Genomic DNA, 13,577 nt, shown 5'->3' with positions numbered 1-13,577 from the left:
TTTCTTCTTGATGTGTTTTCAAATAGCCTGTGTTTGAGCTCATGAATTCTTCCTTCTGTTTGGTCACTTCTGCTTTTCAGACCCTCTAATACATTTTTCAGTTTATCTATTATTGCTCCAGGAATTCTGCTTGATTTTTAAAGTTATTTCAATCTCTTTGTTAAGTATGTCTGATAATTTTCTGAATTGTTTCTCTGTGTTTTCTTGATGTTATTTGAGCTTCCTCAAAAGATCTATTTTGCATTTTCTGTGTAAGAGTTCACACATCTTTCTCCAGGTTTGGTTACTGGTGCCTTATTTATTATACTTGATGGGATCATATTTTCCTGAATGTTATTAATGCTTATGGATATATCTGGGCATTAAAGAATTGAGTATTTTTTCTAGTCTTCACAGTCTGGCCTTGTTTGTACTGGTCCTTCTTCAGAGGACTTTACAGGAATTCCAAGAGTACTGGCTGATGAGTTAAGACTGTGGTCACTGCTGCCATTTCAGCACTAGATAGCACCTTAAGCTCAATTATGCTGTGGCTCTCTTGAAGATTCCTATGTATCCAACCCTGATGGACTTGGGGAATATCAGAGACAGTTCTGTGGGTTTCCAAGCCCAAAGTCTCTTGCTCACTTCCTTTTTCTTCCCCTAGCAGAAGGAGTCGCTCTCTACACTGCAGTGTCTGGAGGTGCAGGAGAGGTGTGCGTGCACTTTCATGGCCACTGCAACTGGCAGCTTACTGGCTCACACCTGAATCCCATGATCTCAGAGACCAGCACAGTAATGGTTAGGGTTTGCTCACCTAACACCCACAGTCACTATTACCTGATTGCTACTGATATTTATTCATGGCCTAAAGCTTCTTTCGTCAGCCAGTGGTGAAGCTGGCCAAGGCTTGGCTTCATCCTGCTGGGGTGACGAATTGCCTTCTGAGCTGGGGCAGGTGTAGAAGTCTGTGGGCACCAGCTGGAATCATGGACCACGGGGTTCAGCTGTTGCTTTGTTTTATGGTAGTGGGGCTGGTACATGTTTCTCAGGCAAAGTCCCATGCACACTTCTTTCTCCCTCTCCTAAAAGACAAATTCACTCTCTATGTGCACTGCTTCAGATTGGGGAAGGGATGGTGTGGGCAATGCAAAACTGTCATTCCTACCCTCTTCAATGTGTCTTTTCTTGTTATTATGCCAACCAGTTACTGTGATCTTTTACTTCATTCTTTTAGCTCTTGTGAAGGTGTTTTCTTGCATGGATAATTGTTCACTTCAGTGTCCCTACAGAGGGATGATCACCAGAGGGTTCTATTCCATGATCTTGCTCTGCCTCCTCTTCCACATCTCATATCTTAAATCCTCACTTTCAAGGCAATGTGCACAGACAAATCTGTAATGAAATCTGGCACATAACAGGTACTCAATAAATCTCAGTTTCTTCCTTGCATTACAGATGTTTACTACATACAAATAAAGTAAAAATGGACTTCCTATGGAACTGTTCAATGAATTCTCTTTATTATTGGTATATGGGCATAATAATATATAATTTTGATAAATATACAATTTTTTTCTGAGCTATTTGAAGAAGTTCAGGACTAAGCACATTTTCATTTGTTTAATAAAATTTTGTTGTTAATTGGGTGTTAATTTTTATTTGAAGTGATGTCTGTCCAAATCTGGGTGCTGATTTTTATTTGGAATAATATCTGTTCAAATCCTTTGCCTATTTTAAAATTGGATTACTGTGTGTGTGTGTTTTGCTGTTGAACTGTACTTAGCTTTGTTTTAATAAGAACATGTATTCCAGTGAATAAAATCACATGACATCCTCAACTATGATTTTGGCCTCTAAGCACTTATTATAAACATTTGTAATAGTCAATTGAATTTAACATTTTGAAATTAATTTATATCATATAGAAATGTGTTTTCAGAAGTATATCGCCAATGACATTATATGGATTCATCTTTAGGCAATCCAATGGTGTGAAGACTTTTAGCAGTTGCAGTTTGAGGAGCTTTCAAAATTTCATTTCAAATGTGGGTGCCAAATGTCTTCAGAATAAGCCACAAATGCAAAAAAAATCTCCAAAACCAGTCTGTGGCAACGGCAGGTTGGAGGGAAGTGAAATCTGTGATTGTGGTACTGAAGCTGTAAGTATGATAACTAGGAAAATTGATTAATGAATTTATTTTTAGTTTATCTTTTTCATAAATGTCATGTATCTCAAATGAGTACCATGCAGAATGTTGACAGTAAGTGAAGTTGGGTTGAAATACATACAATAAAATACTGTCTAGGTTTTGTAGGTTGAAGAATTTTGAACAGGTTTAAAATGTACTGCACAAAATCATTGGTAATGGGAAAGAGGAGGGTCTAGAATAAACTTTTGAGTTTCAGACTACATAGCGTTCTTTACAAATCTCTGCTTAATCTTTGGACATTTTACAGATGTCTTAATGAAGATTGATTAAGCAGCCCAATGTGTCCTTTAGGGTTTTACTTCACAATGGAATCAGTAGTTAGTACAGGAATCTGTATCAATATTGTAATATGAACACTGGATATTTTGATTATTCACTTGATAGGGAAACTCTGAAAATATAATGAATTCAAAAGGCCTAAGGTTTAATGCTTTTATATAATTCAATATTTGTAGCAGTACTGCAAATGTTATAAATTTCCTTGGTTATAAGGCAGACAACAATTTATTAGGATTTGTTCCATCCATAGGTCAGGATTACATGTACCATATCACATTATTTTAATTACTATGTTTTTGTATTATGTTTAACAATTTAGTAAGAACAAGTCATTTCTTTATTTTTTATTTTATTTTCATTAATTTATTTTTTGAGATGGGGTTTCGCTCTTGTTGCCCAGGCTGGAGTGCAATGGTGTGATCTTGGCTCACTTCAATCTCTGCCTCCCGGGTTCAAGCAATTCTCCTGCCTCAGCCTGCCAAGTAGCTGGGATTACAGGCACCTGCCACCATGCCTGGCTAATTTTGTATTTTCAGTAGAGACAGGGTTTCATCATATTGGTCAGGCTGGTCTCAAACTCCTGACCTCAGGTAATCCACCTGCCTCAGGCATTCCGAAGTGCTGGGATTGCAGGCATGAGCTACCACACCTGGTTCTTGATTTTTTTAAAAAATCAATTTTATTGGGGTATAATCCACATACAGTAAAATGCACCCATTTTAAGTGTACAGGTTGATGAGTTTCAACAAATGTATATAACCTTTGGTATAATTAAAATATATTTTTCCATAATCCCCAAAAGCTTATTCATATTTGCAGTCATTTCTACCTCCACTTGTCTCCAGACAATTTGTGATTCTGTTCCCTTTGCCTGGTCTAGAAAGTCATATAAATGAAAGGGGACAGCACATACTGTTTGTGTCTGGCTTTTTCCTTTCAATATAGTGTTTTTGAGATTCATCCATTTATTTCATATCACAATAGTTTCTCCCTTTTAATTTTAAGTCATATTTAATTGTATACATATACCATAATCTGTTTCAAACATTCACCTGCTAATGGACATTTAAGTTGTTAAACTATTGGTCCATTATTCTTAATTTGTACAAGTACAACTGCTAGGTCATATGATACATGTATGTCTATAAGAAATTGCCAAAATATTTTCCAAAATGGTCATATCTTTTTACACTCCTGTCAGCAGCATATGAAACTTTGAGTTCCTTCGTATCTGAACTAGAATTTGTTATTATCCACTTCTTAAATTTTAGCTATTCCAGTTGTTTTGTAGTGGTTTAAATTTGCATTAACTTTTAGCTTCCACAAATAAGTGGGAACATGCAGTGTTTGTCTTTCTCCACCTGGCTTATTTCACTTAATATAATGACCTCCAGTTCCATCCATATTGTTGCATATGACTGGATCTCATTCTTTTTTATGGCTGAATAGTACTCCATTGTGTATATGTACCACATTTCCTTTATCCATTCATCTGTAGATAGACACTTAGGTTGCTTCCAAATCTTAGTTATTGAGAATAGTGCTGCAATAAATATGAGCATGCAAATATCTGTTCGACATACTGATTTCCTTTCTTTTGGGTATATACCTAGGAGTAGGATTGCTGGATCATATGATAGCTCTGTTTTTATTTTTTTGAGGAACCTCCAAACTGTTCCACATAGTGGTTGTACTAATTTGCACTCCCACCAACAGTGTACAAGGATCCCCTTTTCTCCACGTCTTCACCAGCATTTGTTATTGCCTACCTTTTGGATAAAAGCCATTTTAAATGGGATGAGATGATATCTCATTGTAGTTTTGATTTGCAATTCTCTGATGCTCATTGATGTTGAACCCCTTTTCATATACCTTTTTGCTATTTGTATGTCTTCTTTTGAGAAATGTCTATTCAGATCTTTTGCCCACCTTTAATCGGATTATTAGATTTTTTCCTGTAGAGTTGTTTGAGCTCCTTATATGTTCTGGATATTATCCAGATGGGTATTATCCCTTGTCAGATGGGTAGTTTGCAAATATTTTCTCCCATTCTGTGGGTTGTCTCTTCACTTTGTTGACTGCTTTCTTTGCTATGCAGAAGCGTCTTAACTTGATGTGATCCCATTTGTCCACGTTTGGTTTGGTTTTGTGTGCTTGTGGGGTATTACTCAAGAAATCTGTGTCCAGTCCAATGTCCTGGAGAGTTTCTCCAATGTTTTCTTGTAGTAGATTCATAGTTTGAGGTCTTAGATTTAAGTCTTTAATCCATTTTGATTTGATTTTTGTATATGGTAAGAGAGAGAGGGGCCTAGTTTCATTATCATGCATATGAATATCCCGTTTTCTCAGCATCACTTACTGAAGAGACTGTTCTTTTCCCAGTGTATGTTCTGGACACCTTTGTCAAAAATGAGTTTACGGTAGATGAATGGATTTATTTCTAGGTTCTCTATTCTGTTCCACTGGTCTATGTTTCTGTACCATATCATTTTGGTTAGTATTCCTCTGCAGTATGATTTGAAATCAGGTAATGTGATTCCTCTAGTTTTGTTCTTTTTGCTCAGGATAGCTTTAGCTATTGTGGGTCTTTTTTGGTTTCATATAAATTTTAGGATTTTTTTTTCCTATTTCTGTGAGAAATGTCACTGGTATTTTGATAGAGATTGCATTGAATTTGTAGATTGCTTTGGGTAGTGTGGCTATTTCAACAATATTGGTTCTTCTAATCCATTAACATGGAATATTTTTTCATTTTTGGTGTTCTCAATTTCTTGCATCAATGTTTCATAGTTTTCATTGTAGAGATCTGTCACTTATTTGATTGAATTTATTCCTAGACATTTAATTTTATTTATAGTTATTGTAAATGGGATCACTTTCTTGATTTTCAGATTGTTCACTGTTGCCATATAGAAATGTTTTTCTTCTTTTTTGATATAAGTGCATAGAGCTATAAACATACCTTTTAGTACTGTTTTGCTCTATCCCATAGATTTTGGTATGTTGCATCTCCATTATCATTTGTTTCAAGAAATTTTTAAATTTCTTTCTTAATCTCATTGACCCACTGCTAATTCAGGAGCATATTGTTTAATTTCCATGTATTTGTAATAGTTTCCAAAATTCCTTTTGTTATTGCTTTCTTGTTTTATTCCATTGTGGTCAGAGAAGACGCTTGATATTATTTAATTTTTTTGAATGCTTGAAGATTTCTTTTGTGACCTGACATATGGTCTGTCTATGCCTGAGAACAAGTCATGTTCTGAAGAAAAGAATGTGTATTATTCAGCTGTTGGATGAAATGTTCTGTAAATATCTATTAGATCCATTTGATCTATAGTGCAGATTAAGTTTGATGTTTCTTTATTGATTTTATTGATTTTCTGTCTGGAAGATCTACTGAGTGCTAAAAGTGGGGTGTTAAAGTCTCCAGCTGTTATTGTATTGGGTCTCTCTCTCTCTTTAGCTCTAATAATATTTGCTTTATACATCTGGGTGCTCCAGTGTTGGGTGCATATATATTTACAATTGTTATATACTCTTGCTGAAATGAGCCTTTTATCATTATATAATTACCTTCTTTGTCTCTTATAGTTTTTGTCTTGAAATGTGTTTTGTCCAATATAAGTCTAGCTACTCCTGCTCTTTGTTTAGTTTCCATTGGCAAAGGATCCTTTTCCATCTGTTTATTTTCAGTCTGTGTATGTCTTTATAGGTGAAGTGTATTTATTGTAGGCAACAGATCATTAATTTCTTTTGTTTTTAAAATTCATTCAGCCACTCTTTGATTTTTGATTGGAGTGTTTAGTTGATTTACATTCCATGTTATTATTGATAAATAATAACTTTCTCCTGCCATTTTGTTATTTGCCTTTCTTCTTCCTTTCCTTTCCCCTTTCTTCTCTTTCCTTTCCTTCCCTTCCCATTTCCTTCATTTTCCTCTTTCCTTCATCTTCGTTTTAGTAAAGGTGATTTTCCTCTAGTGATATGATTTAATTTCTTGCTTTTTATCTTGTGTGTATCTGTTATATGTTTTTAGATTTGAGGTTAGCATGAGACTAGCAAATACTATCTTAGAGTCCATTATTTTAAGCTGATAACAATTTAACACTGCACAAACAAGCAAGAAGACTAATAAAAATTCTGTTTTTAATTCCTCCCCCTGCTTTTCAACTTTTTGTTTTTTCTACTTATATATATTGTACTGACTATGTTGTGAAAAGTTGTAGTTATTATTTTGATTGGTTCATCATCTAGTCTTTCTGCTTAGAATAAGAGTATTTTTATGCACCCCAGTTAAAGTGTTATAATATTCTGTGTTTTTCTTTGTAGGTACTCTTACCAGTGAGTTTTGTACCTTCAAATGATTTATTAATGCTCATTAATATCCTTTGCTTTCTGATAAAATAATTCCCTTGTGCATTTCTTGCAGGACGGGTCTGGTGTTGATGAAATCCCTCAGCTTTTCTTTCTCTGGGAAAGTCTTTATTTCTCCATTATGTTTAAAGAATACATATATATATATTTTTTACCAGATATGCTATCTTAAGGCAAAAGTTTTTTTTCCAGCACTTTTAAATATGTCATGCCACTCTCTCCCGACCTGTAAGGTTTCTGCTGAAAAGTCTGCTGCCAGACATATTGAATCTCCATTGTATATTATTTGTTTCTTTTCTCTTGCTGCTTTTAGGATCCTTTATCTTAGATCATTAGGGGTTTGATTATTAAATGCTTTGAGGTAGTTTTCTTTGGGTTAAATCTGCTCAGTGTTCTATAATCTTCTTGTACTTGGATATTGATATCTTTCTCTAGGTTTGGGTAGTTCTGTTATTATATTTTTGGAAAAAGCTTTCTACCCGCACCTCTTTGTCTACCTCCTCTTTAAGGCCAGTAACTCCTAGACTGGCCCCTTTGAGGCTGTTTTGTAGATCTCGTAGATATGCTTCATTCTTTTTTATTCTTTTTTTATTTGTCACCTCTGTGGATTTTCAAATAGCCTTTATTCAGGCTCACTAATTCTTTCTTCTGCTTGGTCAATTCTGCTATTAAGAGACTCTGATACATTCTTCAGTATGCCAATTGCCTCTTTCAACCACAGAATTTCTGCTTGATTTTTAAAATAATTTCAATTTATGTTAAAATTTATCTGATAGAATTTTGAATTCCTTCTCTGTGTTATCTTGAATTTCTTTGAGTTTCCTCAAAATAGCTATGTTGAATTCTCTGTCTGAAAGGTCACATATCTCTGTTTCTCCAGGATTAGTCCTTGATGTCTTATTTAGTTCATTTGGTGAAGTCAGAGTTTCTTGATGCTTGTGGATGTTCTTTGGTTTCTGGGCATTGAAGAGTTAGGTATTTATTATAGTCTTTGCCATCTGGGCTTATTTGTAGCCATCCTCCTTGGGAAGGTTTTCCAGAGTATTCGAAAGGACTTAGGTGTTGTGATTTAGGCCATATTTGCATTAGGGGTCACCCCAACCTCAGTAATGGTGTGATTTTTTGCAGACTCTTAGAGGTACTGTTTTGGTGGTCTTGGATAATATCCAGAAGAATTCTCTGGATTACCAGGCAGAGACACTTGTTTTCTTTACTTACTTTCTCCCAAATAAATGGAATCTCTCTTTCTTTCTGTGCCGACTCTCTGGAGCTGGGGTTGGAGAGACACGTTCCTGTGGCCACCACCACTTGGATTGTGCTGGATCAGACCTGAAGTCAGCAGGTCACTGGGTCTCACGCAAGGCTTGCTGAAACCACTACCTGACTACTGCCTATGTTCTCTCAAGGCCCTGGAGCTCCACGATCAGCAGGTGGCAAAGCCAGCAAGGCTTGTGTCCTCCCCTTTAGGGAGCAAGTTCTCACAGCCCCTGAGCAGGTGCAGAGATGCCATCCTGGAGCCAGAGACTGGAGTCAGAAACCTTAGAAATATACCTGGTGTTCCGTTCTACTGTGGCTGATCTGGTATTCCAACCACTTGACACAGTTCTTCCCACTCTTACCTTTTTTCCCCATAGGCTGAGGAGCCTCACCCTATGGCCTCTACCACCACAGGCCTTCAGGGAGTAATGCCAGACCACTTCTGATGTTGAGTTTAGGCCCAGTGAGTCCTTAGTCAGCTTGTTGTGGGTGTGCAAGACCTGGGACTCACTCTTCAGGGCAGTGGGCTCCCCTCTGTCCCAGGGCAGGTCCAGAAGTGCTATCTAAGAGAAAAGGCTTGGAATCAGGGAACCCAAGAGCCCTCTTGGTGCTCTGCCCCACTGTGGTAGAGCTTGTACCTGAAGTCAGCATGACTAAATTTTACTCAAGGCCTACAGCATACTACCTGGGTATCACTATTCATTCTTTAGGGCCCAAGGGCTGTTTAGTCAGTAGGTGATTGATCCTTCCTGGACTGGCTCCTTCCATTCAAGGCAGCAGGTTCCCTTCTCTCAACCAGAAGGACAGGGTCTTTTTGGAGCTGTGCACTCTGCTGCCTGAGGCTGGGGGAAGGATGACACAAGCATTCTCTTAGCTTCCCTGGCTGGTGTCTCTACAGGTCACTTGCCCCTGCAGTCTGGCTTGGAGCCCAGCTTACCACTAGGACTTGTCTAGTCATTGCAGTCCTTGTGTCATAGATTGCCCCTCAAGTTCACTTAGGGCTGCAGAGTACTGCAGCCCATGGTGGTGAGGCTTGCTGGAACTCAAGCTCTGACTGATCAGATGGATGGTTCCCCTCTGGCTAGGGCTGGTTTATATGCCCCCTCCATGGATGGGCGTCAGCTGAGGATAGCCTGGTTCTGCTTTACACTGTGTCAGGGCAACACTGAATTCAGTGCAAAGTCTCACAATCACTGTGCTCTCTTCCCTGAATCACACAGATTCTCCGCATCGTGAAGTTGCTGTTGGGGGATGAGAGATGGTTGCTGTTGGCAATTCAAGACTTTCTTTCCCACCCTCTTTGGTGCCTCTTTCAGCAACATGAAGTCATTCAAGAGCAAGTTGTTTAATTTCCATGTAATTGTGTGGTTTTTGAGATATCTTCTTGGTATTGATTTCTGTTTTTATTTTACTGTGGCTTGAGTGTATGGTTGGTATAATTTCAATTTTAAAAAATTTATTTAGACTTGGTTTATGGTTGAGCATGTGGTCGATCTTAGAGTATGTTCTGCGCATGGATAAGAAAAATGTATATTCTGTTGTTGACATATGGGGTACTCTGTAAATATGTATTAGGTCCAATTGGTTAAGTGTTGAATTACATTCAAAATTTCCTTTTTAGTTTTCTGTCTTGGTGGTCTGTCTAACACTGTCAGTGGGGTATTAAAGTTCTCCACTATTATTGTGTGACTAAGTGTTTTTGTAGGTTGACAAATAGAATCTAGGTTCTACAGTGTTCAGTGCATATATAGTTGGTACCATTAATTCTTCTTGTTGAACTCTTTTTCATTATGTGATGTCATTATTTATCTTTTATTACTGTTTTTGGTCCAAAGTTTGTGTTATCTGATATAAAAATAGTGACTTCTGCTCTTTTTTGTTTTCCATTTGCATGATCTTTCTCCAACCCTTTACTGTGAGCCTAGTGGTTTTGTTACATATAATATAAGATGGATCTGTTGAAGACGGCAGATGGATGGGTTTTGTTTTTTTATTCAATTTGCGCTTGTAGTCTCTTTTACTTATTTCTACTTGGATCTATATTATTTCTTTTGTTCTACTAATTTTAAGTTTAATTTCTTCTTGCCTTTCTAGTTTCTTGAGGTGCATCATTAGGTTGCTGATTTGAGGATTTTCTCCTTTTTTGATGTGGGCATTTACTCTTATAAACTACCATCTTAGTATTGCTTTTGCTGTATCTCATAGGTTTTGTTATGCTGTGTTTCTATTTCATTTGTTTCAAACAATCTTTTTTATTCTTTATTTCTTCATTGACTGTTGATCAGTCAGGAGCATGTTGTTTAATTTCTGTGTGTTTGTGTAGTTTTCTAAGTTCTTGTTATTGATTTCTAGTTTTATTCCATTGTGGTCAGAAAAGATGCTTCACATGATTTTAATTGTTTTTTGAATTTGTTGAGATGTGTTTTTTAGCTTAGCATATGGTCTGTTCTGAAGAATGTTTCACTTGCTAATGAAAAGAATATGCATTTTATAGCTATTTGATGAAATGTTGTGTTAGGTCCATTTGGTCTAGAGTGTGGTTTGACTCTGATGTCTCTGTTGATTTTTTTTTTTTTTTTTTTGGTCTGGGTGATCTTTCCATTACTGAGTGAGGTGTTGAATTATCCAAGTATTATTGTAATGTATTCTTTCTTTCTCTTTATATTGATTAATGTTTGCTTTATATATTTGGGTTCACCAGTGTTGGGTACACTATATTTAGAATTATTATATTCTCTTGCTAAATGGACTACTTTAGTATTATATGAGGACCACCTTTGTTTCCTTTTACAGTCTTTGACTTGAAGTCTATTTTATCTAATATAAATATAGCTATTCCTGCTCTTTTGTGTTTCCATGTGCATGTAATACATTTTTCCATGCCTTTATTTTCAGTCTATGTGTGTCTTCATACATGATGTATTTTTATAGGCAGCATATAGTGAGGTCTTGCTTTTTATCCATTCTGACATTCTCCATGTTTTTTAAGTAGAGAATATAGTCCAGAGGAAGGTAAGTAGGTTACTAGTTACTCTCTTATGACTGGTGGTAAAAGTCCTACATTAGTGTTTTAAATGTTTAGAGATGTTAAAACCTATAACTATTGGCATCATTCATATCCCTTTCCAAATTTAAACAGTAAGCCCACCAAAATATAACTCCTTGTAAAGATTTTACTATTGTCATGATGTAGTTTTACTTGTACCTTTCACTAATTCATAGCAATGTGGACCTGCAAGCTGTTGTGATTTTCGAACTTGTGTGCTGAAAGACGGAGCAAAATGTTATAGAGGATCATGCTGCAGAGACTGTCAAGTAAGATTTAAGTTTATGAACATCTTTCAGATATGTAATAAATCATGTGCAGGGTACTTTACAACACTTAGACCTACAGCTGTAAATCAGTTAAATTACTTTTCAGATAAAGAGAAAGATAATAAATTCAGAATCGGATTTCTGATTTTTGTTAACTTTTCTTAGGTGTTCTACACACCAATATTTTCAGTAAGTTGATGCTGTTGTTTTTTACACCTTGATTTAGAGATAGTACAGGATTGAATATCTCCATTGAATGGAACAATTATTTATTTGCATGATACAATGTTTATATTATTGTAAATAAAAACATTTTTATGGGTTGTGAATAAGTATCTATATGTAATTGAAAGATACAGCAGATTTCCTTGAATGTATAAGGAATGAAGCTCACTAGAAGTAACATTTTTCACATGGTACATGTAGCATATCATTTAAACTTTGAACTTATTATTCAAAGATCATTTGACTTAAAGATTATGTTTTAGTTTATATGGTGAAGACATTGACTCCTGTTTTCTGTTTTTCTTTTCAGCTCTTCTAAAATATTATTAACAGGTTTCTCATAGGAGAATACCTCTGTTGAATTATCTGTAATGCATTCTATCTTCATGACTGTCCTGCACTGATGCAGTTTTGTGTATTCTTTTCTTAGGATGTTATTATCTGATTGCATTCTTACTTCTATAATCTTTTTAGTGTCAGCTGGAAGTCATCAATTAAGAATTATGAGATAGATATTTTATTTAAGATTCTTTTTGTAAATTTCCACAATTCTGTGTGTGAAAGAGTCTACATACTTCCATGATTTGAGAGAAAGGTTATAGTTGGTTCCTTCCTCTCCAAGAACTCTCATAGTTGAACTGCGTTTTTAATCATGCTTGTGTTTCCCTCTGCAGTTATTCATGTTTCACAGTTGTCATAGAATTTTAAAGTATTCCATACTTACACACTGTGGCTTGAAAAAGTATATTTCATTTAGAAATGGACTAAATTACAGTATTTTCACCCAAAAGAAATAAATTTCCTAAGCTTAAAGCAAACGTTCTTCTCTTACATTGAGAATACCAATAAAACTTTGACTTTCATCACATCAGATTTGTGTTTTACATTTTCTTGTACATATGTCTTATCTCCTATTTTAGTCAATAACATTTCATTTATATTTTTATATTATTAGCATAGTAATTTGTATAAAAAAGTATTGATATACATTAATGGATAGAGTAAAGCGAAAATGATTAACACAATTTTGAAGTAAATATTAATAAACGCAGTAATCCTATTTGTAATGCTTTATTTTTTATATTCTAATTTCTCTTAGATTTTACAATCAGGTGTTGAATGTAGGCCAAAAGCACATCCTGAATGTGACATTGCTGAAAATTGTAATGGAAGCTCACCAGAGTGTGGTCCTGACATAACTTTATTCAATGGACTTCCATGCAAAAATAGCAAGTTTATTTGTTATGATGGAGACTGCCATGATCTTGATGCACGTTGTGAGAGTGTATTTGGAAAAGGTAATATCTTTTTGTTACATCTAAATAGCCCTTAACATTGTTATTAACATTACCAGGATAATGGGGAATATTTTTAATATATATCAAATGTGAAATTTTTATATGGTATAAAATGTGGAATATTTTGTATGTATATATTTTATTATATGTATAAGCAAACATATACACACTAATTCTTCTTTTTAATGTTTATATTTTTTCCATCTTTGCTGACATATAACTGACAAAAATTGTATGTATGTTTTTAGGTGTTTGATTTTGTTTTGATATATGTATACATTGTGAAATATTTGCCAGTTAAGCTGATTAACATGTCCACCATCTCATATAGTTACCATTTTCTTTTTTATCCTTTAAAAGAATTTTTGTATCTATCCTTTTTGCAGATTTTGAGTATATAATACAATATCATTTACTAAAGCCACATTGTTGTACATTACATCTCTTGAACTTATTTATTTTGCATAACTGAAACTTTGTACCCCTTGACTAGCATTTCCCCATTTCTCCCCTTACCTCAGCTTCTTGCAACCATCATTCCACTCTCTGTGTTTTTGAGTTCGACAATTTTAGATTGCATATATAAGTGAGATCATGCATTATCTATCTCTCTGTATCTGGCTTATTTCACTTAGCA

At 35.3% G+C, this 13,577-nt stretch overlaps 1 protein-coding gene across 2 annotated transcripts in view; it reads left to right on the top strand.

Annotated features, from left to right (window-relative positions):
• Positions 1-13,577, top strand: part of LOC104679664 (disintegrin and metalloproteinase domain-containing protein 32) — a 175,420-nt gene that overhangs the window by 92,626 nt on the left and 69,217 nt on the right. Inside the window, exons 12-14 of one of the 2 annotated variants that reach the window (XM_030937474.1) lie at positions 1,958-2,138; positions 11,325-11,417; positions 12,742-12,940. In XM_030937474.1, coding sequence (XP_030793334.1) covers positions 1,958-2,138; positions 11,325-11,417; positions 12,742-12,940 — 473 coding nt within the window. The remainder of the gene's footprint in view (positions 1-1,957; positions 2,139-11,324; positions 11,418-12,741; positions 12,941-13,577) is intronic. The other variant, XM_030937475.1, reaches the window with a different exon arrangement.

Source organism: Rhinopithecus roxellana, chromosome 9 (genome assembly GCF_007565055.1).
Source record: "Rhinopithecus roxellana isolate Shanxi Qingling chromosome 9, ASM756505v1, whole genome shotgun sequence".
In the NCBI taxonomy this organism is placed as follows: Eukaryota; Metazoa; Chordata; class Mammalia; order Primates; family Cercopithecidae; genus Rhinopithecus; species Rhinopithecus roxellana.
The sequence above is the reverse complement of the archived record's forward strand: the minus strand, read 5'-3'. Positions and strand labels throughout refer to the sequence as shown.